Source organism: Phacochoerus africanus, chromosome 1, assembly GCF_016906955.1.
Source record: "Phacochoerus africanus isolate WHEZ1 chromosome 1, ROS_Pafr_v1, whole genome shotgun sequence".
NCBI classification, from domain to species: Eukaryota; Metazoa; Chordata; class Mammalia; order Artiodactyla; family Suidae; genus Phacochoerus; species Phacochoerus africanus.
In genome coordinates this window covers 262,935,184-262,962,866 of record NC_062544.1, presented here as the reverse complement: position 1 = coordinate 262,962,866, position 27,683 = coordinate 262,935,184, and the positions used below count along the sequence as shown (strand labels likewise).

Genomic DNA, 27,683 nt, shown 5'->3' with positions numbered 1-27,683 from the left:
TAGAGACTAAGTTTATAAGATATGCTCTTCAAAAGAGCTTTATTTTCTGTTTATTTGCTATATTGATGTGCAGTGAACTTGCATAGCTCTGCCCTTTCCATTTTTACTGTGAGAGGAAAGAGCAAAAATGGGTCCAACAAATTAATCTTTCTCAAGACTTCCAGTATACTCCTAAGAAAGATTACATACAGTCAGTCTCTGAACTGTAAATGTTAAGAACATTGCATGTTTAGTTTAGAGTCCATCATTTAGTTTTATCAACTTAGGTCAAAATTACCCTGGATCTGATTTAATCTCTTTAGTGCGATTTTTAAATGGCACGGCAAACAACAGTGGTTTGGTGCAGTTCAGAATCCAGAGCATATGGCACACAGCTTGTGCTGAGGACTGGACCACCCAGACTTCAGATGATGTGTGTCAGCTGCTGGGACTAGGGTAAGTAATTCAACTCAGCTCTCTTTTAAATGATTCTTAAGATTTTCTATGGCTTTCAAGATGGGTTTATTAAGAAATATAATATTTATGGAAGTTATGAATTTAGAAAATACCCATGATCAAAAGGAAGAAAGTAAATATCTTGCTTGATCTTGTTCTCCCAAAATAACCACAGTTAATAGCCTTTTTATACATCTTTCATAAATATAAGTATAAAGAAATATTATAAAGTCATGCAAAATACTATTATTAGGCTCTGTTTTATAGCCTACTTTTGCATGAACACTTCTCATGTCATTAAATATTTTCTATAGATCATCATTTTTAAGAAAAGGAAATATTCCATTTTATGCTATATTATACATAATCACAAGGGTAAGGCAGAGAACATACTTTTGCTGTATCTTTGTGACATTTATAATAGTTCTTAGAAAATCTGTAGCAGTATATCATGAGAAAGATTATGCAAAATTGCAAGATTTAATTCAAGTGACAATTTCACATTAATGACTCACCAAAAATGTATTATTCCTCCCAGTTTAATATCATAATATTAAATTTTACATCAAATAACATATATCAAATTAACTTATACATCAAGTATGTAAGTTCACCATATTCATTTTTTACCTTCCTATCAGTCTCAAAAGTGATGAGGTGAAAAATGGTAATGATTTGCTTCTTTTAAATTAAATAATCTGTCAACTCTAATTTACCCTTCTGATCCTTTGGTATTTGTAATTTGGGAGATTCAACCATATTGGGTCACATATGGTTATTTATCACTTATATTACTTACCAGGTTGGCCTGTCGTATTAAACTGTGAAGCCTGTAAATGTAAGAACTATGTCTATTTTTTCCATTATTGCATTAGTAATATCTAGACTCATTCTTGTCTCAAAATATATGTGTTAAATAAGCATTTGTTGAAGCAATAAGTTGTTATATAAATGCATTTGTAAATATAAATATATCTAGCTAACTAAATGTATGCCAAAAGTATACATTTATATATTTGCCAGTTATAAATTGCTGTAATTCCCTTTCTGTCTTATATTGGTGAATGATTTTCTAATTTCTTTTAAAAGATTGCAAAGGAGAATAATTTTAAGCCCATATTCACACATACCTCCAGCATTTTGAAGCTTTTTCAGCAGTTTCTTTTAAACTCAAATGTAATTGATAGTTTTCCTTATAAGGGACCCTCCTTTCTTTCCTTTCTTCCTCCCTCCCTCTTTATTTTTCTGCCACCCCACAGCATATCCAGTTCCCAGATGAGAGATCAAATCCAAGCCACAGTTGCAACCTGCGCCCACATCTGTGGCAATCCCCCATGCTTAACCTACTGTGTAGGGACAGGAATTGAACCTGTGTCACAGTGGTCCAGAGACACCACCAATCCCATTGCACCACAGCAGGAGCTCCAAGGGGCACTTCGTTCTGACTAATAATTCATAGAGCAGAGTCTTCATGCTATACACCATTTTTAAAAATTTATTCCAAAATGTTTATTTTTTAACCCAAAACATATTTTCCACTAGAAATAACAGTACAATGGTTAGGTCCTGATGTAGCCCATAATAGCTGTTTAGTTTCTAGGAGACTTCAAGTGTTTTGTTGATTACTAATGCCAAGACAGTGCATAAGCACCACATACAGATATTTTACAACAGGAAAATGTGTTGATATCCCAGCCAGAGTGTCAGAAATGCTTCATGCAGTTAGATTGAGTGCTTTCAACTCCCTTTGCCCCTTGAACTGCTATTCATTCAGAGTGGAAACACCCCAGCTCCAAGTCCATCCAAGTCATGTCAGCCTCATGAGCAATTACTATCAAGTTGAAAGGGAGGATGTGAGTTTTATCTTCCGCTATGTAAATAATCATCAATTTGGTTTATGTGCATTATCAGGAAACCTCCTTCACTTTGTATATATTTATCCCTTTTATTATACATTATAGTTTGTGTTCTAATAAAGACCATTTCAACATGGGAGGTTTTGAGATGTAGAGTCTTGGAGGAGGGTAGGTGAGAGGGAATAATGGCTTTTTTGATGAAGAATCTGCAAAACATTGAAATGGTCAGTTGTTTATCCTCACTCAAGTAAAGCACTGGATACATGGCACTGATTCTAGGTCCCTACTTTAATGTTGATTTTATTTTTTTTAATTTTTTGCTTTTCAGGGCCATACCTGTGGCATAGGGAAGTTCCCAGTTCTAAGGGTTGAATCAGAGCTGCAGCTGCTGGCCTACACCACAGACAAAACAATGCAGGATCCGAGCCACGTCTGCAACCTCCACCACAGCTCATGACAATGCTAGATCCTTAACCCACTGAGCAAGGCCAAGGATTGAACCTATATCCTTATTTGATTCTAGTTGGGTTCATAACCTGCTGAGCCGCAATGGGAACTCCAGTGTTGATTTTAGCTCAATAGCGAGTTCATCCAGGTGAGTCCCTAGGAAGTCATTTGATTCCACTGCTAAACTTGCCAGTAATGCTGAGGAGCTATTTTATAGACTCAGGAACTGAGTAAAGGATAGGCATAGGTGATTAGTCACTTGACCTTGTGTCCACAATTGATGAAGTCAAATGCCCTGGATGGACAATTGGGCTTTTGCCTCACAGTACCTTGTGTTCCAATTCATCACTTTTCTAAGTAAGTATCATTCTATGATTAGAAACATAGGCGTTCTTTCCATTGTGGTTTATGAATCTTAACTATAGTGTTTCCTCAAGGATATATTGGGGTTAAGAAAAATCATTTACGGTGATCAAAGTGATTACCACCTTTGGCAGTAATATTTTTAATACATTTGAATAAGATATGTTGGGTGATAGCAAAATGCTGATTCCTTCTGTTGTATGAGAAAATGTATTGGAAAGGAGACATGTATCTATATTACTTTTTAGCAGTTGCTAATATAAATACACTTTTTATTTGTCTCTGATCAGATATCTAAGCATGGGAAACGATACTGTGCCTGGCCTTTGGATGAATAAGATATAGTTTTTGCTTTAAATGCTTCTGTGGTGGAGATAGACACATAAATAGATAATTGCAATATAACATGATAAATACAATGTGCTATAGGAGAACCTATACTTAATTTGGGCATGTCAGGGGAAGCTTCCTAGAAAATGGCCTGAACTGTGTGGATGACAGCCAATTCCACACCACTGTACACTATCTATTTACACATTTTTCCCCCCGGCCAGATTTTACTCTCTAGTTCACTGACCTCATTTCTTATGAATCACAGCCCTTCCAGATGGTGATAGGGACAAAGAACTAGATTTTTTTACTGTGTATAAAGCAAGTAATACATCCCACCACCTTGGATAAATATTTTTGATGAAGGTCAGACACTTGTTTTCTTCAGAAATGAGTCAGGTAATCTCTGCAAAGACTTTAATCTTTGAGCCTGCACTTATTAAATAGTCTCCATAGTGTTTTAATAATTGAAAGAAAGTTATAGCCTTAATGAGAAGTTATCTAGACTGTGCCTGGTAACAAAAGAAAACCTAGTGTATTTAAAATGATGTGTTTGGTACAGTGGAAAGTAATTTAGGAGTCAATTTATTAAAGAGGCACTGTACTTTCTCAAGATTATTTATGCAGATAGGGTACAAAATGCAATTCCCCACAGATTCTAGTAAATCATATGAGGCAGATTTCATCAGCCTTCCCTTTTTTTAAATGAAACATTTTCATTCCCTGCCATTGATAGCATGCATAAGTAAAAAGTACTTTGAATAACATTTTCATGTCTCTGATCAAGGTATGAAAGAAAACATTTTATACTGATACAAGGATAAATGCTAAAAAAAAAAAAAACCAAAACCCGAAAAACCTTAGAGTAGTGATTTTTAAAATGCTCTTTCCAAAGAAAGCACACTAGCCTGTTACTAACCCAGTAAATGAACTATGCAGTTGATTTGCCCTGCTAAGCATTGGAAGCGAGAAGTCATCAGGTCTGCACAGATATACAAAGTTTAGGAAATACTAATGTCTTAAAAATAGTCATGTGTATCTGTATCTCCATGAGGCAGCCCTTGGAGGGGCTAGTGTTAATTCTCCAAGCCCCAAACTGTCTGGGGGGTAAGGGGATGTGCTTGGGCTTTGGTATAGAAATCCTGTAAAATCAGACTGTTATGATCATTATACAACTACAGATGTGATAAATTCATTTGAGTAATAAAAAAAAATGCTAAAAAAAAAATTTCTCCAAGCCCATGATAGTCCTAGGCTAGAAACCTCCAGCTGAAATGTCAGAAATCACCAAGTTGAGCCTCTCATTCTGAAATCCAAAATAAGTGGAATTATTTCACTGTTCTTCCATTTCAGAGGTGTTTTGAGAATGTTGGAGGGGTGAGGGGTAAAATTTTGTTTAATTAGCCTTCCAAATAATTAGAGCAAAATGATTTCCTGTATAAGCACCACAACAACTTTATATTTAAAATTTAGCACTAATTTTCCTGGAAAACTGAAAAAAGAACCTGGGCTTCATATTAGGTTAAGAAATTGGTGGACAAATAATACTTCTGTTCTTGTGCCTATTTTCTGGAAGTGTCCCTAAATTTTCCACTGTGTAGGAAAAGCCTTAACACAAAGCAATAACAAAGATTAGATAGAGAAATTAGTAGAAAAACTGTAACTGCTCTCTTCAACTTGAATTTTTTTTTTATTTGCTAACTTGGTATAAAAAAATAATTTTAAAAAATGTAAGTCCTCAAATGCAGGAGAGTGACAAGCCAGTGCCATCTCCATTTTCAATTCCCAGTGGTTATAGAAATTATAGAAGAAACGTTCTTTACTTTCCAAAGTATGGGTCATTTTCAATTAAAAAAAATAGTATTTTCTGTTATTTTAAATTTACAAGTTCAACACTAAAGGAAATTTTAATTTTATTCCTAGCTATGTTCCTAGGGTGGGATGATTAGGCCATACATGGGTGGGTGGGGGAGCTATGAGCAAGATGGTGAAAAGAAATTTTAATTTAGTTTAACTGACCAAGCTAAAAAGCTCACCATTTGCCTGGACTACAACTTATAACTCTGATTTGCTGACTGAGAATTAGAAATGCATTCATTAACAATAAGGGAAGAGAAAATAATCAATAGCAAATGACAGCAATGGTATAACTTCCTAAGACTAGTTTGAACAGGCTTATTATCTAACAGGGGTGAGGAAAACACAGTGGACTAGGTAATTACATCTGCCGTGAGCAAGGGAGTGAAAACAAGAATAGCACAGACCTGAAATCCAAGAGCTAGATCATCAGCGCCCTAACCTGAAGCCAGAATGGCTTAGTTGTGGTCCCAGACATTTGGATGCACAGTGGTATAGCTCAGTGGTTCCTGTGTGTAATTTTAGAACCAAATGAGCAGCATCTGCAACACCTGGGGTGCGGGTACACAGATACATGATGTGGGACCTCACCTCAGACCCATTCATCCCAAAGTCTAGAGCAGGACCCTCCAGGTGATCCTTAAACTCAGTGAAGTTTGAGAACCATGATTTAGGGCAGGTGTCCTTAAACTTCTCTTGTGTGTCATGGATGCTTTCAGCCATTTGGTGAAACTTACCAACCACCCCCCCCTTTTTTTTTTCTTTTTTTTTTTTTTAAATCTTTTTAGGGCCATGCATGCAGCATATGAAGGTTCCCAGGCTAGGGGTCAAAAAATGCCGGCCCACACCACAGCTCACAGGCAACGCTGATCCTTAACCCACTGAGCTAGGACAGGGATCAAACCTGCGTATGCATGGATGCTAGTCAGATTCGTTTCTGCTGAGCCACGATGGGAACTCCCTGGCTTCTTAAGTTCACTTTCTTAAGTGCATAAAGTAAAATACACACAATTGCAAAAGTATGAACTTCTTCTTAATCATTCCTGATTTTTCCCACTAAGTATTTGAAGACGTTGGGAATTAAGGATCTCTTTTATGTGAAATGGCTCTTATTTATATTAACACAATTTAGGGGTAAATCTCTTTGACTTTAATTCTTATTTTGATTTACACTCTAAGAGTTATTTTATAGTCCAGAAAGATTCATGTGGCAAAGAAATTACTGAGAATGTAATTTTTCACATAAAGGGTTAATGTACCTTTTTTGGTACATTGTGAATCATCTACCAAAATGTTTTCTGCAACAGAGCTGTTTATAAAAATCAGTTACAGATTTGGGGTTTTGTGGGAGGTTTTTTGCTTTGGTTTTTTTTTTTTTCACTTAAATTTTGTTACATTAAAAACAAGAGACTTTGGTTTTCCTCCAACTGAAATATCCTTCACCATTCCCTAAATCTTGTTGTTTGGGGAGGGGAAGAGAAGCTTCTGTATCCTAAATACAGAAGCAGATAAGGATAGGAGAAACTTCGACCTCCTGGGTTAATAACAAATGTTTCTTGTTGATTCTACTTCCCTTTTAAAAATTATTTCCAACCAACCTGTAAATAATGCTATACATTGCATGAGCTCAAGGATAATTTTGAATAAAAATTGGCAAAATCCAATGGCATAACATACTCTCTTCCTCTTTTCCTATAATTCTACCTTCCTCTTTCTCTCTTACTTTTTCTTATTTTTTCTTCCTTTCTCACATCTTTATTCCTGTCCTTTTTCCCTCCCTTATTTCTTTTCATTCTCTCTTCTTTTCTTTACTCTCTTTTCAAAAGAAACTGAGATGATTTATAACAGAGTATATGCAGTAAGACTAATAGAATAGTAGATGTAAATAAAATCCGAAGAAATGAGGCAAATTGATAAAACATACAAGGTCAGCATCATCATTAATATTTGTGTTGGAGATTCTTGGAAACCCATGCAAAAAGGAAAACATTAAAAATTGCCTAACTTTAATTATGATAAATTTATTATTTATTATTAAGATATTTACTAAGATATTTATTAAGATAAATAATACCAGTTCCATAGGGAAGACAGATTTCTTCTGATACTAAGTTCTAGAGGAAATTTTGCATGTATGACTGTATATAATGTAAAAGTATCAATATAGACATATACATATATATATATATATATATACACATGCATTGAGAAAAACTTCACAGTAAACGTGGAGGTGTATCTCATATGCCTCTAATTTAAAAATAAACAAACTCCAATGATTGAGAAAATAATGTTACAAATGAGTCCAGGATAAACTAAGGGATTAAGATCATTTTATCCAAGATACTGTCCACAGAGATCTTATCTCTGACAATCAAAGTATCACTTCTCTCAGCCATATGTTGGTAGATGCCAGGAGTTTGTTTGCTTTCTAATACCATTATATCTTTAGGATAACCAAGTACAGCTACCGGACTGACCCCATCAATTTCATTCTTGCTCTTAATACAGTAGCTTGCGCAAAGGAGAAAATTGATGTGGTGAGGATGATTTTTTTTAATCGGCACTTTTTTTTCCCATGTGTCACAAACTTTTGAGTTGAGGCGAGAAAACTTAAAATTAAGCTTACCTGTCTGATAAGAGCTATCATAGTGCCAGGTGAGTTCTGGTTGTCTTGCTCCCAGTGTGGTAAGTGAGTAAGCAATTGTGGCTGAAATGCGTCCCATCCCGTTCAGTCATGGTGTTTACGGAACTGCCCACATGTCTTGACTCTCCTAGTGGGATGTTTTGCCATCCTTTGCCTCAAACCCCTTTCATTGACCAGTCCCATGCCTATTAAAATTCTCTCCCACATTCTGTCCTGCCAAAGCAATCCCTTTCTCTCCAGTATGAAATGGAAGACCCATCTTTCTCCAAAACCCTTTTCAGACTAATCCCAGCTGGCTCCATTCATTACTTAAACCTTTAAAGGTGTGAAATGAGATACAGTGCCTGGCTGCAGCATTTGCAACATTTGTTATTATTCTTTGCAGCTTTAGTGTGTCAAAAACCTTAAAACATCCCTACCTAAGCTCCTGCTTCAGGGTGGAATTCTTATCAGAGCACATACAGTGGGAGAAGCGAGACAAAACTGAGGAAACTTAATCAGGACCTAAGAAGAGAAGCGGATTTAATACTGTGCAAGATGCCTTGGGATAGCCTTTCTCTCTGGAATTCCTGAGTATATTTTTATACTCTATTATATGACCTCAAAAATAATGGTGGGTTGCATTTGGATGCTTCTTTTCTCACGTAGAATAAGGTACCCCTAAAGCCAGGGGAGCCCTTTGAGGGTGTATAACCTATAAAAATGGTAATAGAGGCTTAGAAATAGGCAGGAGGCATTAGCGTGGCATCAAGGTGATGCTCTAATGGGGTATTTTAATGTGATACCAAACTGCAGATTTCAAACAGTTATGCAAATGTGTTTGAAGTTATCTAAATCTGCACAGCTGGAACACTTTCACGATTTAAAAAATTGCAAACTCCAGTCAGAATCTTTACGGAATGCCTCGCTAAAAATGAACAACTTGTTCTCTTGCGGGAAAAGGAAACTGAGGCAGGGAGTGACTCCCTTACCCGCTTTAAATACACAAGTGAATATACCATAATCTCAACAGTTCAGTTTTTCAGTTCTGAGATTTTCTTTCTAAAAAGTAAATGGTGACTTGACCTATGGTTGCCAACCTTTTATTTTGGTGAGAACCGTTGAAATATATCTTTATTGCCTCCATCATTTCTTAAACAATTTGTCGTTAACTCCTTCTGTCGCTTCTGTTCTGTTTACTGTGAATACACGCTGGAAGCAATTGTGTTCAGTCTGAAAAGGTGAGTTCAGTTTGGCAGGATTTGAAATGCAGGTATCTGTCACAAAACCAGATTTTCATATCCAACCCTAACAACTGGAAATGTTTATTATGAGCTGATGATCTCTATGGAGGTTGCTGCTATCAATATTTACAATAGGAGTTCCCATCGTGGTGCAAGTGGAAATGAATCTGACTAGGAACCATTAGGCTACGGGTTTGATCCCTGGCCTTGCTCAGTGGGTTAAGGATCCGGCGTTGCCATGAGCTGTGGTGTAGATCGCAGATGTGGCTCAGATCCTGCATTGCTGTGGCTGTGGCAAAGGCTGGCAGCTGTAGCTCCGATTAGACCCCTAGCCTGGGAACGTCCATATGCTGCAGGTGTGGCCCTAAAAAAAAAAAAAAAAAAAATTTACACTAACAAAAAAAAGGTCAATTATGTGATTACTTTAGAAGTTTTTCCCAAAGGAATATTTTAGCCAGTTATTCTGAATCTATCTTCACTATTAACTGTGGTCTTTTCTCATGTACAGTTTGAGGCCAGAAATGTAGAAAACAATCTTAGATCATAAGCTATATATGTGTCTTTTTTACCACATGCATACATAATCTCAATTTTTGTTCAGCTAGATGGTGAAAAATGTCACTATGAACAGCCCTTGAGAACCCCAGGGTAGAACATTTAGCATTTACCAAATATTTTTATTCTTAAAGCTTTGCTTCTAGTCTTCCTGTCTTCTAGAACAGGCTTTTGTTAAAAATTTAACTGCCTATCCCATCATAGCACTATGCCTGTGGTAGGCATGTAATAAAAACTGATACTAGATTAAAAACTGATGCTAGATTAAAAACTGATTTATAAAAAAAAATTTCTCAATATTTTTTTTTAATTTTATTTGTCTGGATTTTCTTTTAAATTTCCAGGGAAATGAATGCCTCCCCTCAGGATCTGTCTTAAAAAGACCGCTAAGCAACAGACTGAAAACAGCTAGAGATAATGGAAGTTTTAAATTCACAACTGGACATATTAATGAATTACTCCTCTAGATGTTGCCCCATGTAGTCATGAGTGCTGTCAAATGACAAAACTGAGACAATTTAATGATGAGTTCGGTATCCTTTATTCACACAAAAACAATCCAGGACTTGAGGGAGGACAGCGCCTCACAAGCCCTGGAGCACTGTTCCTGCAGAATCAGGGCGAGAGTGAGTGTTCTAGAGCATTAGAAGAAGCAAGGAGGGGGGAGGGTACTCTTGGCTAGACGGTCAAGGGTTGCCTTAGAAGGCTACCAGGTAAGCGAACTGAACTTTTGTTGGAGGATTGCAATTGACATCTTTGAGACTTTGTTGACAGGGAAGCCATTCCTATAGTGTAGGCTGACTTAGGTTTAGATTTGTGATATGGGCCAGGCCATGTTTCCTGGTCTCCCTTTTGTAGGGCCTGATATAGGATTTAGCTTTATCAGTGCCGTAAATAGATTGCTTATCAGGTAACTAGATGTCACTTTGGAAGCCTAAGAGCAGACCCCTGAGCAAGAATTTATTTGGCTGTGAGAGTGGTTCACTGACTAGCAGGTGTCAGAATCACCTGAAGGGCTTGTAACAGAGATCAGCCCTGGACCCCACTCTTGAGTCTTCTGAATGGTGGGTGGATCTGGAATAGGGCTGGGAAATTTGCAGCTAGCCCCTGGTAAGGCTAATGGTGCTTGTCTGGGCAACACTCGTGGAAATCCTTCATCATGGAGAGTCAGGAACGTGGATAACTACCTGGAAAAACATCTAACACACATAGGTATTTGGCACAGTAAGAATACAGAGAACATGACCCAAAGCAATTAAAGAAGACAGACATCTGAAAGGGTGACTGGAGGTAACTAGGATTTACCAACTCTTGCCTCTCAGCAAAGATGTGCACTAACCATTTAATTTCAGTGCTGCTTCTGGAGCCTGCAGGCAAGGTCAACACAACTAGAACCTTTTCAAGTTGGATAGGAGTCCTTGATAGGCTTAAGTCAGGACTAGTGTTGATAAATTATACCAGAAACTGCACCCGTGGTAAAAGTCAAAGTCTTCTGAAATCAATTTTGATTCATACCCTGTCTTCGCTAAATGCGTAGGTCCTTAACCAAAAGATTCCTTCGTGGTAAAGCCCTTCCTGATCTAGGGTATCCCTGACCTTCTACACCCTCTGCTACCCTTTGAGTTTTTTTTTTTTTTTTAATCAAAGTGTAGTTAATGTACAATATTCTATTAGTTGCAGGTGTACAGCATAATTATTCAATATTTTTATAGATTACACACTGCTGGGGAGGAAAAAAATTTCCTCTACCCTTCGACAGATTCTTCTGGCTGGTCTAGGAATTAAATTCACTTTATTAGACAGATTAACAGACAGGTTGTACCTCTTAATCTCTCACCTGTTTCACCCCTCCATCCATTCCTTCCTTTCCCTCTGTCAATTCTTTGTTCTCTGTACCTGTGAGTCTGTTTCTGTTTTATTATTTTAGCTCACTTATTTTGTTTTTTGAGATTCCATGTATAAGTGAAAACACCCAGCATTTGTCTTTTTCCTTGACTTATTTCACTTAGCATAATACCCTCTAGGTCCATCCATTTTGTTACAAATGGCAAGATTTTGTTCTTGTTTATGGCTGAATGGTATTTCATATATATGTATGTATCCAGTTGTACATTGACGTCTTTATCCATTTATCTGTTGATGGAGACCTAGGTTGCTTCCATATCTTGGCTGTTGAATAATGCTGCAATGAACATTGGTTTTCAACTATGTTTTCAAATTAGTGTTTTTACTTTATTTGGGTGTCTTTATGCTTGTTTTGTTTTCTGAGCTATAACAAATACATTTTATATAAGTACTTAAATGATTCTTCCCATGCAGATGGAATAGCTTAATCTTTAACAATAATAGTAGTCATACTCATTTGCCCTTCGTAAATCCATTTCAGATTTTTTTTTTAATGGCCATACCTACAGCAAATGGAAGTTTCTGGGCTAGGGTTCAAACTGGAGCTGCAGCTGCAGGCCTATACCACAGCCGTGGCAACACCAGATCCAAGCCACATCTGCAACCTACACCCATCTTGCAGCAATGCCAGATCCTTCACCCACTGAGTGAGGCCAGTGATCAAACCCACATACTCATGGACACTGTCAGGTTCTTATCACAGTGAGTCACAGTGGGAACTCGCATTTCAGATTTCATTGAAGGAATGGTCATTGATTTGTGGGCTTGAGTTACTTTTATCTGTTTATAAAATGAAAGTGCAAGATGCTAAATTCTGGGATGTTTAAGTACAGGCTCCATTGTTCCAGCTCTCTGTTCAGTGTGAAAGTTACCAGACACTTTCAGTTTCTTTTTTTTTTTGTCATTTTTTTTGCCTTTTCTAGGGCCACTTTTGCGGCATATGGATGTTTCCAGGCTACGGGTCTAATCAGAGCTGATGGCAATGCCGGATCCTTAACCCACTGAGCTGATGGCAATGCCGGATCCTTAACCCACTGAGCAAGGCCAGGGATCAAACCTGCAACCTCACTGTTCCTAGTCGGATCAGTTAACCACTGAGCCACAACGGGAACTCCACTTTCAGTTTCTTTAAGGTGTTGTCTTGCCTGAAGAAGAGAGGAGATACCCTCAACTTTCTGATCATAACAGCCATGAGTGTTCCTTGGGAATTTCCTCTAATCCACATAGAGAAAAGGGTCAGCGTTAACTATAGTCTGGGAAGACTTTGGACCTTCTTTTGAAGAGGGAATGGGTGGGTCCTTTGTGATACTCCAAAAGATAGGAACCATACCATCTCCCTTCCAGCAAGGAGGACATGGCAGGAATCAGGATGTTTTCAACCTAAAGGCATTATTTTATATGAAGATTAAAATCTGGAACAAATAAAAGGCAGGAAAAAGAAAATGAGAAGCTAAAAGTTTCAGGTTATGCCTAGGAAAGAGACGATAATCAAAAGAAATTTTCAATGAAGACTCACAGTTGAGAGAATGGATTTAACACATTTTCAGGAATAAGAAAGACCAGCGACTTTTATCTTTTGTCATGTGGAGGTCTCTCTTTCTCTACCCCACTGTGGCTCATCAGTTGACACTTGGAGGTCCAGGGTACATACTCCCTTGTTTAGAGCAATAACATAGCTTCTGGCTTTAAATTGGGGCAGTGAAGCTTTGAATTGAATGAAATATCAAGAACAAAGCAACACTTGAAAAGGTAAACTTTGAAGATCTCCTTCTTCTAGGTTGTTCTTTGGCAAAGTGCATTTTTTAAAAGATGAATTACACTCAGAAAAAAAGTTTAATAAGTTGTGGGGTGGCAATTCTGTGTTATTATAATTGATTGTTATGGGAATTATTGGACAACACAGAAGAGTCAAAAAATCAGATGAGGAGTTCCCACTATGGCACAATGGGTTAAGGATCCAACTGCAGTGACTCGGGTCACTGTGGAGCCATGGGTTCCATCCCTAGCCAGGCACAATGGGTTAAAGGATCCAGTGTTGCTGCAGCTGTAGCATAGATTGCACCTGTGTCTCGGATTCAATCACTGGCCCAGGAACTTCCATATGCTGCAAGTGTGGTCATAAAAAAAAAAAAAAATTCAGATGATGTATGCACTGATTTTAACCCTGATAAATAGTATGTATGAGCAGGCAAACAAGAACTAGGGGCAAAAAATAAAATTACATTTTATGTCATTATGGATAACTCCTACTGATTTGTACCATTGTTTAGATATCAAAATATTTGATGTTTAATGTTAAAATGTTACTCTGGAATTTCATAATTTATTTCAATGTTCACAGCATTTATACTATAAATTTAGTTTATGGTTTTTGTTCATGTTTTTGTGTCATCTGTATGTTTTTCTCTAGGACTGGAAACTCATCCATGCCATTCTTTTCTAGTGGAGGTGGACCATTTGTAAAATTAAACACAGCACCTAATGGCAGCTTAATACTAACAGCAAGGTGGGTCCCAAAATGTTTTCTTTGACTAGTTATCCACAAATCAGAAAGAAGATAGATTCTGAAGACAGTCAGATTTTAATATCACAACACGCTAGCCACATACTCTTGAAAACTATTTAACTTTGTTGTTGTCCAAGTAATCTCAAACAGTTTTGAACTGATCCTATCCCATAATACTACCTAATCCTCATAATCATATATGGTAAGATGATCAAATGAGGTTTCGTAATGTAATTATCTGGCACACTGATAGAGTTTTAATAAGTTTGATTTCCATATCCTTTTAATCCTTATTCTTGGATTTATAAACAAGTAAATCCCATAGAAGGAAACTGTGAGAGTTGGGATAAATAGGTCCAGTGTGGCTCAGACTAAAAGAATGACATAATTAGCCATCATCAAAAAAAGGGAGTCATGACGTTCTTTTCTCAAGCACATAGAACATGGATATTAAATGAAAGAGTCCAGGCTTCTAGGTGGTGCCAGCCTGCATTTTCTCTTCTGCTCTTCAACATTAGGTTCAATTTTACACGTTTTACTGGTGTTGTAAGAAGCCGCATCCTTCCTGTATTCAAAAATCTGTTTTACCTTAAATTATGTCATTTCTCCCGTTTGAGTATTCATGATCATTTTTATTGAACTTGGCTTCTGAATTTTACAGTTTCATTGCTGTGGGTGGAAGTTCACTTCAAGAAGAAGCTGTAACTACAGACAGAGATTTAAGATATCATTGCCCGGTGCATTAGATTGTAGTCTTTTCCTTAACATACTTAATGGCGAAAAGTGAAATTATATAATCTTTCAGCTGTTTGTGAGCTCAACCAGTAAAACGAACTATTAAAGGAGTATTTTTAGTACCAAAGTACTTTGTAGCTGAATATTTCCCAAGAATGTTTGTGGAGCCTTGAGTGGTATTATTAGTCTCATCAGGGGTGAAACAAAGCATCTGCAAGTGAGAAAGCTGTCTTCTAGATTTCCTTTCTGTTAGGCGTGACTAGATTTGCATTACTGCTGCAGACCTGGAGCAGTTTGTATATTGAGAATATCTCTTGTTTATATTCTACAGATATTTAAGAAAGAGTTAGAAAAAAAGGAGGTGTCCCCATTGTGGATCAGCAGTAACAACCCCGATTAGTATCTATAAGGATGTGGGTTCAATCACTGGCCTTGCTCAGTGGATTAAGAATCCAATGTTGCTATGAACTGTGGTGTAGGTCACAGACATGGCTTGGATCTGATGTTGCTGTGGCTGTGGTGTAGGTCAACAGTTGCAGCTCTGATTCGACCCCTAGCCTGGAAACTTCCGTATACCACAGAGGTGGTCCTAAAAAGCAAAAAAAAAAAAAAAAAAAAGGAAAAATTATATAAAATGTTTTCATCGTAATTCTATGCATGTTTAAAATAAGAACTAGTTTGTTCATGCTTATCAAGAAAATGCCAGTATCATCACACACTAAAATATCTGTACTGAATGTATGTTCATGTTATTTGAAAGAGACACCATTTACAGACAAAAATACTTGAAATTTTCATCACATCTGTAAGCCAGAATTTTTTTTTTCCCCCCCTTAGGGCTGCATCAGAGGCATATAGAAATTCCTGGGCTAGGGATCAAATCAGAGCTGTAGCTGCCAGCCTATATCACAGCCACAGCAACACAGGATCTGAACCACTTCTGCAGCCTATACCACAGCTCACTGCAGTGCCGGATCCTTAACCCACTGAGCAAAGCCAGGGATCAAACCCACATCCTCATGGATATTAGTTGGGTTCATTACCACTGATCTACAACGGGAGCTCCAAGCCGGTGTGTTCTTAATCTCTCCCTTGATTAGCCACATTATACTGGCTTGACAGGAAATCGGCCATATGTGCATTTGTTTGTTTAGTTTGTTTTCTAATGTATTTATTTATTGCAGAAATAAGTTTATTGCCCCATGAAAATAGGTGCTTTTTAAAACACCCTTTCACTAGTGGTTGCAGTAAAAAATAAAGGAGGATGATTCTTCCAACTATGAAGATCTACTCACCTTGATCCCCAGTTTTTTCTCCTATTGGAGGCATGTGCATAACTAGACTATGATTTCCCACCACCGAGAAAAGGCCACTCAACCAGCAATCTGTCTTGATGTAACTGGAAACATACAATTCATTCTGCTGTCAGTACTAGGCTTCTCTTTCCTCCAGTGCTTTGTCTAGTAGTTCTAGACATCAAAAAAATTTGACATAATGTGTTTGGATTGACAATGCGTTCTAGGCATAGTGCTAGATACTGGCTATAAAGCACCATCCACACTTTATTGGATGCTTATCATGTGACAGACACTGTGGTGGGGATATTACAATACTACAGAGGTTATTTCCAGTCCAGGCCAAAGCTCTGCGACTTAGGTAGCATTGCTTCACTAAAAGGATGAGGAAACAGGCCTGGATTAAGTGATTCAGACAAGTTCACAAAGCTGGAAGAGTGTGTTATCTTTTAAGTTCCCCTCAGCAGCAGCTCCCTTGAAATAACAGTTCCAGAAATGATAAAGAAAGTAAAAAGGCCACATCATTGGGCAAATATTGGGAGAGAAGTTAGTTCATTCTATTAATACAGTAGATATAAACCCAACCATTTATATCCCAATATTGCCCCACTGGGCTGGGAGAAAGACACAGGATCATGGCATTGCCTTTTTGCCCACACATAGAGCTAACCTTATTCAGACCCTTGACCAAAGGCTAGAAGAGTAATTTTGGTTTTTCTCTAATCTAACTGCACCTGGACAAATGGGCTCACTGCTCATTTGGGCCAGTGGTGAAGCAGCTTTACTGCTCTTGACTGAGATGTTGCATATTGTGTTTGTGTAGGAAAATTTCAATTAACCAAAACACATGGAGAATGAAGACCTAGGCTCAGTTTCATTTTCTGGTTACCTATAAAGTTAACTCAGAACTTTCCTGGGCTTACTAAAAAGAAATGTATCCATCTTATCCATACATAGAGTATTAAGCATTGTTTAACACTTAAGAATGATAAACCACTTGGAATATGGGTTTTCACTGATGAGCACTGCAAATGTAGAATGTTTGGATGAAACTTCAGAGGATGTTGGGAAGCATCCTGGCAACTACTTATCTTTTAACCATGGGTGGATAACAGGAGAAGAATTTTTTTTTTTTTTTGTCTTTATAGGGCCACCCCTGCAGCATATGGAGGTTCCCAGACTAGGGGTCCAATCGGAGCTACAGCTGCCGGCCACAGCCACAGACACTCCAGATCCAAGCTGAGTCTGCAACCTACACCACAGCTCACAGCAACACCAGATCCTTAACCCACTGAGTGAGGCCAGGGATCAAACCTGCAACCTCATGGTTCCTAGGAGGATTTGTTTCTGCTGCACCACGATGGGAACTCCTAGAAGAATTAACTGAGGCTTCTTTGGGGGAATCATGAATGCATATCGATATATCTATACCTGGATAGATATACATACATGCACATTGATTATTAAAATATAAATATATTTCATTATATTTCAATTGCATATGTCTAGTCTAAAGGATATGTCAGACAACATGAATGCACTTCATTTCAAATAAATATAATCATGTATGTTCCAGAAACACTGAATTGTTTTGATTTTACTTATGATCTTGATCTTTGATCATACATATGTTCTCTGCACTTATGATTTGGGGTCATGTTTTGTGGGTTTTTTTGGTTTGTTCTTCCCTAAAATTTCAGGCACCTAAACAACATTCACAATAGATGTTGTTAAATGTATATATGGAAACTGGTAGTATGTATGCATGCGTAAAGCAATGTATATAGTAGCTACATCAGGATAGTGTGGGCAAGTACTTTAATTCCTTGTGTTATACTGCCTTCTAGTGGCTAGTAAGTATAACGCATTTTAAAACAATTTTCAAATTTTTCTTGAAAATAGAATTCTTGGCTTTCAAAAGAGTTGGTACCCAAATATTTAAACAAGTAGTTGATCTTGTAAATTATTTATGCTTGCACTTTATCTTATATTTGCCTGTTTATGTGTCTGCTTCCCTTGAAATCAGGACCCATGATTTATTCATCATTGAATTCCCTGAAGTCCATAGCCTCCCACATAGTGTTAGGTACTGAACCATTGTGTCATTAGCAATACTGAGGCAGACTCTGGATTATGCGATGTGAAATCCAAGGTTGGTTCACACAAACTAACAGTAGCTACCATTTATTCACCATTCATTGTGTTTAATGCACAATAATAATTCTATTGCAAATAATCCCTGACTTCTCACAAAATTCCAGTAAAGTACTATTGTCTCCATTTTACAGATGTTAAAACTGAGTCTCAGGGACATTGAGAAACTTATCCAAAATCACATGAAGAGTGAGTGGTAGGGTTTAGGATGTGAACTCAGCTTTATTTGTCTTCAAATGGAGGCTTTTTCTGCTGTGCATTTCAGGTTCCTGCCTTTTAGATATGACACATATAAAAGCCCATTTGACTAAAGGAAAAAAATAGGATAACCTACAGTATGTTTTGCTTTAAAGCATTATGTACACAACTTTTGAAATACAATTGTTCTTCTCTTACAGTGAACAGTGCTTTGAGGATTCACTGATTTTGTTACAGTGTAACCATAAATGTAAGTAAATCTTTCCTGCTGTTCTTCAAGCCTTCTATTTAAAATTCTGTTTAGAATTACTGTGTCACCTGAAGTTATTTGGTAGTGATCCATTCAATTTTCATGATCAGAGGAAATCCACCAAAATAAAATAGATGCTCTTTCTTCAATTATCTTAATAGTGTGTGGAAAAAAACAGGTGGCTCGAGAAGTCAGTCCAAAGATTGTTGGAGGAAATGATTCCAGAGAAGGAGCCTGGCCCTGGGTTGTTGCTATGTATTACAATGGCCAACTGCTCTGCGGAGCTTCCCTCGTCAGCAGGGACTGGCTGGTGTCCGCTGCCCACTGCGTCTATGGGTGAGTGTGACGTCACGGTGGCCCTTTCCCAACAAGGTGACCCCAGCAGACATTGTGCATCCCATTTCTGGCAGCTTCCCCAAACCCTTCCAGCAGGGAACTATTCTCCCTCTTCATAACATTATAAATGTTCCAGTCATTTTCCAATTAAAATCATAAAAATGAAGAAAGCATAATTAAAATTCCTTCTTCATTAAATACTGGCATCAAGTGTTATGTTTCCTACATACATAAAAACTGAAATTTCCACCCGTTCAGAAGGTAAGCATTTTTTATGGTGTAAAATTAGTTTTTAATCTATAAATTGTGCTGGTTATCAACCAATTACGATGATATTTATTGTCAGCATCAAAAATGCATGTATAGATAATCCTCAAGTTACAAATTTAAAAAAGTATGCCTTTTGAAATTCATGCATAAGCACTTTGTTGTGAGTTAGCATAAAAAGCGCTTCCTTAGTTCTTGAGTCAGATCCATTTCAGTGCTAACTAAAACTTAGAACTCATATCACCATCTCAGATTCTTTTTTTGCGGTATAATATGACCAAAAACATGCTGAATTTCAGGATTTTTCTTCTCCCTCTAGAACAGCCATTCCTAAAGCAGTGCCACAGGAGAAACTAGAGTGGGTACAGGGGCAGGAAGAAAACATGAGTATTCTTGAGCCCAAGAATATGTTCATTCCTTCTGCCTGAAAGAAGGCACCTCCATAGGTAATCATAACCCAGTGCTTCTAAGTTAGGTCATAAAAAGAGGTGGCATCCTCATAAAGATCCATAAGCCCTGATGGGAGTGATTTCCTGCCCCTAATTTTGTAGAAGAGGCCTCTAGGGAATGGCCTTACCTGTGAGTATTAGAATCAGCCTCTAGCACCCAGAATTTCTAAGAAGCCTCTGTGTGGGCACAGAATGGAAGATGCAGCTGTAGTTAATCAGGTTAAAAGACTAACCCTGTACAAACACAGACATTAAAATTTCTCGTATAGATGGAGACAAACTGTCAGCCACCCCGCGTTGTCAGTATTGTTTGGGAGAGAGAGAAGGCCAGAGAGGACGAGTATTGAAGGACTGAGTCTGCACCTAATTGCCCATCATACCAGAGTGAGGGTAAATGGAAATTCCTCATCCTAGGAAGCTAGAGATGAGGGCATTCAGCTACATCCCAGCCGGACCAATTGCCTGGGCTCCAAAAGGACTGTCCAAGGTCCTGCGCATCTGCATCTATAGCTCTGATTCTGCGCATTACACCCTGTATCTGGGTGACGAGACTAAAGCCTCCCATATCTATAATGCGCCTTCCTGGCTTTGCTGCCTCTTGAGAATTATAATCTGTTTTCAACTGTATCATAACAAATGTCTACAGCGGTCAGTCCCTCCCCCTGTGCTAAACATGATTTCAACCATTAGCAATATATACTCTATGTCTTGGGCATGTCACAGATGGGTAACCTATATCCTAACTATGTTACCGGTAAAAGGAACCTTGAGCTAAAAATTCAGTGTTTTCTTTTGCACATAGGTAGGTCTTAGTAAGACAGCCACCTCCTGTATCAACCTTAGATTTGGTAAATTAGTCCATTTGATATTCTTGCAGAACATGTGCTTTCTCAATGTCAGCCAGGCTTGCAGTAATATTAGTGACATCTTTCAATTATCTGCCTCACTGATGCACTTATTGTAGGTCAAAGATACCAATAACATATCTTTTTGAACCAATATACGAAGGAAATAGAAAAACACTTTCATCTAATATAAACACATGTTCCATCATAGAGGACATAAAAGGCCTTTTCACACAGTTCCAATCTGAACAAAAGCAAACAAATGTAAGCTATAATAGAATTCTGATGCATTTAAACTTTTCCTTACCAGTCTTGCCTTTTGTTCTCCTTAGCCATTCCAGTGGTATTATTTCTTATTTTTCCAGCTACCCGGAGTTTTCTTGTTTTCCTTTATGTCTCTAACCAAGAAAGTTTCTAATGTTATTTCAGATAGTTTTGTCAAACAATATTCTTGCAAGTATGCTAATGCTGCTTGTTTTTTTGTCTTCTTAAAATGCTGTGTAGCAAAAAGCATAATTTCCTAATGAAAATAACTGAGATCAAGAAACATATTGAAACCATACTATACAAATGACCTGACCTCAATGTAAATCTGCTCCATGTGTTTTCACCTGTAGGTGGTTAGATGGTTTAATTGGACAGCTCTTCTCTGTTAACTTTCATATTATCTGCACTCCCTTCCTATCCCTCTGCCTCAGTGTGCCTGGATGTCACTGCATTTCCCTGTGACTGTTCTTTCTCTCTGTTACTGACTTGTTTTCTTTTCCAACCTTAAAAGAGATATTGGGAAAGTATGGGCCAACTGTGCTGTAGTTTAAAGACAAGGTTAACTTCATACCAGAGATAAAGATTTTGATCCCACCTATGTTATTGACCTTGTGTGACTTTGTATCTCTGGGTTTCAGGATCCTCATCTGTAGGGTGTCTATAGAATAGCTACCTCTTAGGAGGATTATCAGGCCAAATTAAGGACACGTCCATGCTTTTGCACACTGTGAATTATAGAAATATGCAATCAAATTTTTATTTTCCTCTGTTTAGGAAAGGTTGGGAAAGGAGGGCCTAAGTCTTGCTCAGGAGACATTCAACACATTTATTTCCTAAATAATTTCTACAGATGTAATTTCAAACATGCGCAAAAACTGCAAATCATAATACAGAGAGTTCCTGTGTGCCTTCACCAAGATTCACCAGTTATTTACGTTTTATGCAATGAAAACTTTATCATTCTTTTTTTTTAATGAGTATAGTTGCTTTACAATGTTGTATTAGTTTCAGGTGTACAGCAAAGTGCTTCAGTTTTTATATATATATATATTATATATATATATATATATATATATATAATATATATATATCTTTATTCTTAGGTTCTTTTCCTATAGAGGTTATTATAGAATATTGACTAGATTTCCCTGTGCTGTATCGTAGGTCCTTATTGGTTATCTATTTTACATATAGTAGTGTGTGTATATGTTAATCCCAAACTCCTAATTTATCCCTTCCCCCCCCTTCCCCTTTGGTAACCATAAATTTGTTTTCAAAGTCTGTGAGTCTGTTTCTGTTTTGTAAATTCACTTGTATCATTTTTATTTTATTTTATTTTTGTCTTTTTAGGGCCGCACCCACAGCACATGGAGGTTCCCAGGCTAGGGGTTGAATTGGAGCTGTAGGGGCTGGCCTATGCCACAGCCACAGCAATACCAAATCCGAGCTGTGTCTGTGACCTACACCACAGTTCACAGCAACACCGGATGCTTAACCCACTGAGCAAGGCCCGGGATCAAACCTGCATCCTCATGGATGCTGGTCAGATTCATTTCCACGGAGCCACAGTGGGAACTCCCTGCTATCATTTTTAAATTAGATTCCACATATAAGTGATATCATATGGTATTTGTCCATCTCTGATTTACTTCACTTATGATAATCTCTAGGTTCATCCACGTTGCTGCAAATGGCATTATTTCGTTCTTTTTTATGGTTGAGTAGTCGTCCATTGTATGTATGTACTACATCTTCTTTACCCATTTCTTTGTTGATGAACTCTTGGGTTGCTTCCATGTCTTGGCTATTGTAAATAGTGCTGCTATGAACATTGGGGTGCATGTATCTTTTTAAATTATAGTTTTGTCTGGGTATGTGCCAAGGAGTGGGTTTGTTAGATCACGCAGTAGTTCTATGTTTAGTTTTTTGAGGAAACTCCATAGTGTTTTGCATAGTGATCTTACCAATTTACACTCTCACCAACCATGTAGGAGGGTTCTCCGTATCCTCTCCAGCATTTTTTTTTTTTTTTGAGGATGGCCATTCTGACTGGTTGTGTGTGAGGTGGGATCTCGCTATAGTTTTGATTTGCATTTCTCTAAAAGTCAGTAATGTCAGGCATCTTTGCATGTGTTTTTTGGCCATTGTATGTATTCTTTGGAGAAATGTCTTTAGATCTTCTGCCCAATTTTTGCTTGGGTTGTTTGTTTTTTGATATTAAGTTGAAAGAGCTGTTTGTATATTTTGAAGATTAATCCCTTGTCAGCATCATTTGCAAATATTTTCTCCCATCCTGTAGGTTGTCTTTTCGTTTTGTTATGGTTTCCTTTGCTGTGCAGAAACTTTAAAGTTTAATTAGATCTCACTGTTTTTTTTTTTTTTTACTCTAGGAGGTGGATCTGAGAAGATTTTGCTGTGGTTTATGTCAGAGAGTGTTTGACCTATGTTTTCCACTAAGAATTTTATAGTATCCATTCTTATATTTAAGTCTTTAATCCATTTTGAGTTTATTCTGTGTATGGTATTAGAGAGTGTCCTAATTTCATTCTTTTTCATGTAGCTGTTCAATTTTCCCAGCCAGCACCACTTAGTGAAGAAACTGTCTTTTATCCACTGTATATTCTTACCTCCTTTGTCATATATTAGTTGACCACAGGTGTGTGGGTTTAATTCCAGGCTTTCTATACTGTTCTACTTATCTATATTTCTGGGGTTTTTGCCACTGCCATATTATTTTGATGACTGTAGCTTTCTTTGTATTATTGTCTGACGTCAGGGAGCCTGATTCCTCCAGCTGCATTTTTCATTGTCAAGATTTCTTTGGCTGTTTGGAGTCTTTCGTGTTTCCATACAATTTATTTTTTATTTTTTGGTTCTAAATCTGTGAAAAATACCATTGGTAATTTGATATGGATTGAATTGAATATGTAGATTGCCTTGGGTAGTATAAGCATCTTGACAATATTAATTCTTCCAATCCAGGAGCCTGGGATATCTTTCCATCTGTGTCATCTTTGATTTCTTTCATCAGTGTGTTACAGTTTTCAAAGTACAATTCTTTTGCCTCTTTAGGTAGATTTATTCTTAGGTATTTTTGTTTGTTTTTATTATAGTTGATTTATCGGTGTTCTATTTTTTTGCCTTTTTTTAGTATTTTATTCTTTTTGATGTGATGGTAAATGGTATTGTTTCCTTAATTTCCCTTTTTGATATTTCCTTGTTAGTGTATAGAAATGCAATAGATATCTGTGTTAATTTTGTGTCCTGCAACTTTATCACATTCATTGATGAGCTCTAGCAGTTTTCTGGTAGCATCTTTATGATTTTCTGTATATAGTATCATGTAATCTGCAAACATTGACAGTTTTAGTTCTTCTCTTCCAATTTGAATCCATTTTATTTCTTTCTCTTCTCCAACAGCTGGACTAGGACTTCCAAACTATGTTGAATAATAATAATGAAAATGACCCTCCTTGTCTTGTTCCTAATTTTATAAGAAATGCTTTCAGTTCTTCACCATTGAATATGATGTTAACTGTGGATTTGTCATATTATTATGTTGAAGTAGGTTCCCTCTATGCCCCCTTTCCAGAGAGTTTTTACCATAAATGGATATTGAATTTTGTTAAAAGCTTTTTCTGTATCTATTGAGATGATCATATGGTTTTTATTCTTCAGTTTGTTAATGTGGTTTATCAAATTGACTGATTTGTGGATATTGAAGAATCCTTGTATCCCTGGGATAAATCCCACATGATCATGGTGTATGATCCTTTTAATATATTGTTGCATTCTGTTTGTTAGTATTTTGTTGAGGTTTTTTACATCTATGTTCATCAGTGATTCTGGCCTGTAGTTTTCTTTCTTGTGTGGTATCTGTCTTGGTTCTGGTATCAGGGTAATGATAGCCTCATAGAATGAGCTTAAAAGTGTTCCTTCCTCTGAAAATTTTTTGGAAGAGTTTCAGAAGTATAGATATTAACTCTTCTCTAAATTTTTGGTAGAATTTGCATGTGAAGCCATCTGGTCCTGGAAACATTTTTTCTTTTTTTCTTTCCTTTCATTCTTTCTTTCTTTCTTTCTTTCTTTCTTTCTTTCTTTCTTTCTTTCTTTCTTTCTTTCTTTCTTTCTTTCTTTTTCTTTCTTTCAGAACTATTAAAATCACAGTTTCAATTTCAGTACTTGTGATTTGTCCATTCATATTTTCCATTTCTTCCTGTCTTAGCATTCTTTAATTCCCTCCAAGTTGGAGAAATATTCATTTTCTGAATCATTTGATAGTGGTTTGACATTGTGCCTGTTTACCCTGTTTTGTTTTTTTTGTTTGTTGTTTTGTTTTTTGTTTTGTTTTGTTTACTAAAAACAAGGATGTTTTCACACATAATCACAGAGAACCAAGGAAAATTAACATTAATGCAGAACAATTATCTAATACAATATGTATTCATTTTTGTCAGTTGCTCCAAATATGCCCTTGATAGCATTTGTGGTTTGCTTGTATGTTTTCCACCCAACTAATTTAGGATAATACACTGCATTTTATTGCTAGGCCTCTCTCATCTTCTGTAATCTCAAAAAGTTTTCTGTCAGCCTTGCTATCTTTCTGTCTTTTTCTGCATCTCTGTCTTCTTTGTCTTAGATTTTTTTTAATACAAGCAAGTTATTTTATAGAAAGTCTTCATATTTGGGGAAATCCTTCAAGCTTGCTCCCTTATTGGTCTTGCTATATCCCCATTCTTTGAAAACTTCTTTATTTTCTTGCAAAATAAGATGTTCCAGGTTCATCTTATTCTTCCCCTGCCCTTACCCTCAAATCAAAATTTTTTGTAAGAAACCCCAAATCTATTTAGCTATTTTAGTTCCTTCAGTTCCTTCTATATTTTAAAAAACTTTATAGCTGCTTTGTATGTCCTGCTTTTAAACCATCTCAGTGCATGTAACTCTACACCTATAAATATGAACTCAAAATGATAGCTCCAATTCAAAATACGAGAGGGTACATTCTAGTCCTTTCTCCTTTCATATTTGTAACTCATCTCTAATAATGAGAAACCTTATTTGTGTTAGTCACAAAATGTTATGGATTTGCTCAAGCTTAGAACACAAAAGTAATTTGAGAATTGTTAGCTCATACCACTGTGTAAAGCAAATTTAACAACCAGGGTTTAATATTTGTTTTTCATTTTTTCTCTCACATATTGCAAAATGCATAACCTTAAGTGTACAATTTGGTGAGTTTGAAAATGCATGTGCTTATGTAACCTAACTTTCATTAAGACCTAAAACATTTCCATCACCTGGAAATTCCTCTCATGCCTATTCCCTATCATCACCGTCTCTGAAGTGGATCCCAGAAAGGGCCACAATTCAGATTCTGGGGTGGGCCAGTCATTTATAAATTTATAGTCTGGATCACATTTATAGAATGGACATGTGTCAATGATGAAATTATCCAAAGGAGTTTCTTGCCAATCTTCCTTTCTCTAATCTGCTCTTCAGAGGAGACCAAATACATCATATGGATCACTTCATTTCTTATTAAAACAGTTTCTTGAAACAGTGTTAACATTTCTGAAAAGATAATTTCATAATGAAGTGTTTGAGGCAAGAAATACTCTTTTTATTTTAGTGATAAATTAATTTAACAAATAGAGCTTATAAAACCCTGTAAACCAACTTTTTAAACAGTTAAAATAACATTAATTTATTGCAATTACAATTTCAAATTTGGATTTATTTATTTATTTTTAGGGCCACACCTGCAGCCTATGGAAGTTCCTAGGCTAGGGGTCAAATTGGAGCTGCAGCTGCTGGCCTATGCCACAGCAATGCTAGATCTGAGCCGCATCTGCAACCTATACTGCAGCTTGCAAAAAAAAATGCTAGATCCTTAACCCACTGAGTGAGGCCAGGTCTTGAACCTATATCCTCATGGATACTGTGGCAGGTTCTTAACCTGCTGAGCCACAATGGAAACCCCCCAAATTTGGATTCTTTTTAATACCTCAGATACTTTAAGTTGGTCTAGGATATAGAATCTACACAAATGGAATATTTTAAAAATCATTTCTACTTAAATCTACTTTTAAAAAAACTATCATGGGAGTTCCCATCGTGGCTCAGTGGTTAACGAATCTGACTAGGAACCATGAGGTTGCAGGTTCGATCCCTGCCTCACTCAGTGGGTTAGGGATCTGACGATGCCATGAGCTGTAGTGTAGGTTACAGACGTGGCTCGGATCCTGCATTGCTGTGGCTCTGGTGTAGGCTGGCGGCTACAGCTCCAATTCGACCCCTAGCCTGGGAACCTCCATATGCCATGGGAGCAGCCCCAAAAATGGCAAAAAGACAAAATAAATAAAATAAAATAAAAAAACTATCATGTATTAGAGTAATTTACCTATTTATGCACCTATTCCTATGGTTTAGTAGACCAGCTAATGATATACTGTCCTTCAGGATGCAGAAATACTGTAATTCTTTTTCAAGATTATAGTAATTTTTACAGATCAAAAAAGAGCAGGAGTTCCTTTGTGGTGCAGTATGTTAAGGATCTTACATTGTTGCTGCAGTGGCTCTGGTCATTGCTGTAGTTCAGGTTCAATCCCTGGCCTGGGGATGTCCACATGCCGTGGCTGGCATGGCCAAAAAAAATATTAAAAATAAACTAATAATAATAATAAAATGGAAGATCATGAAAGCCAGGAGAGATTTCAAGATTAGTTTGGTGACTTAGTGATTTTTGGTTATGGCATAGATCTTG

At 37.0% G+C, this 27,683-nt stretch overlaps 1 protein-coding gene across 2 annotated transcripts in view; it reads left to right on the top strand.

Annotated features, from left to right (window-relative positions):
- TMPRSS15 (transmembrane serine protease 15) overlaps window positions 1-27,683 on the top strand; it is a 157,754-nt gene that overhangs the window by 107,246 nt on the left and 22,825 nt on the right. For both annotated transcript variants that reach the window (XM_047794828.1, XM_047794838.1), the window contains 4 exons: window positions 303-435; window positions 14,029-14,124; window positions 18,707-18,756; window positions 18,918-19,092. In XM_047794828.1, coding sequence (XP_047650784.1) covers window positions 303-435; window positions 14,029-14,124; window positions 18,707-18,756; window positions 18,918-19,092 — 454 coding nt within the window. The remainder of the gene's footprint in view (window positions 1-302; window positions 436-14,028; window positions 14,125-18,706; window positions 18,757-18,917; window positions 19,093-27,683) is intronic.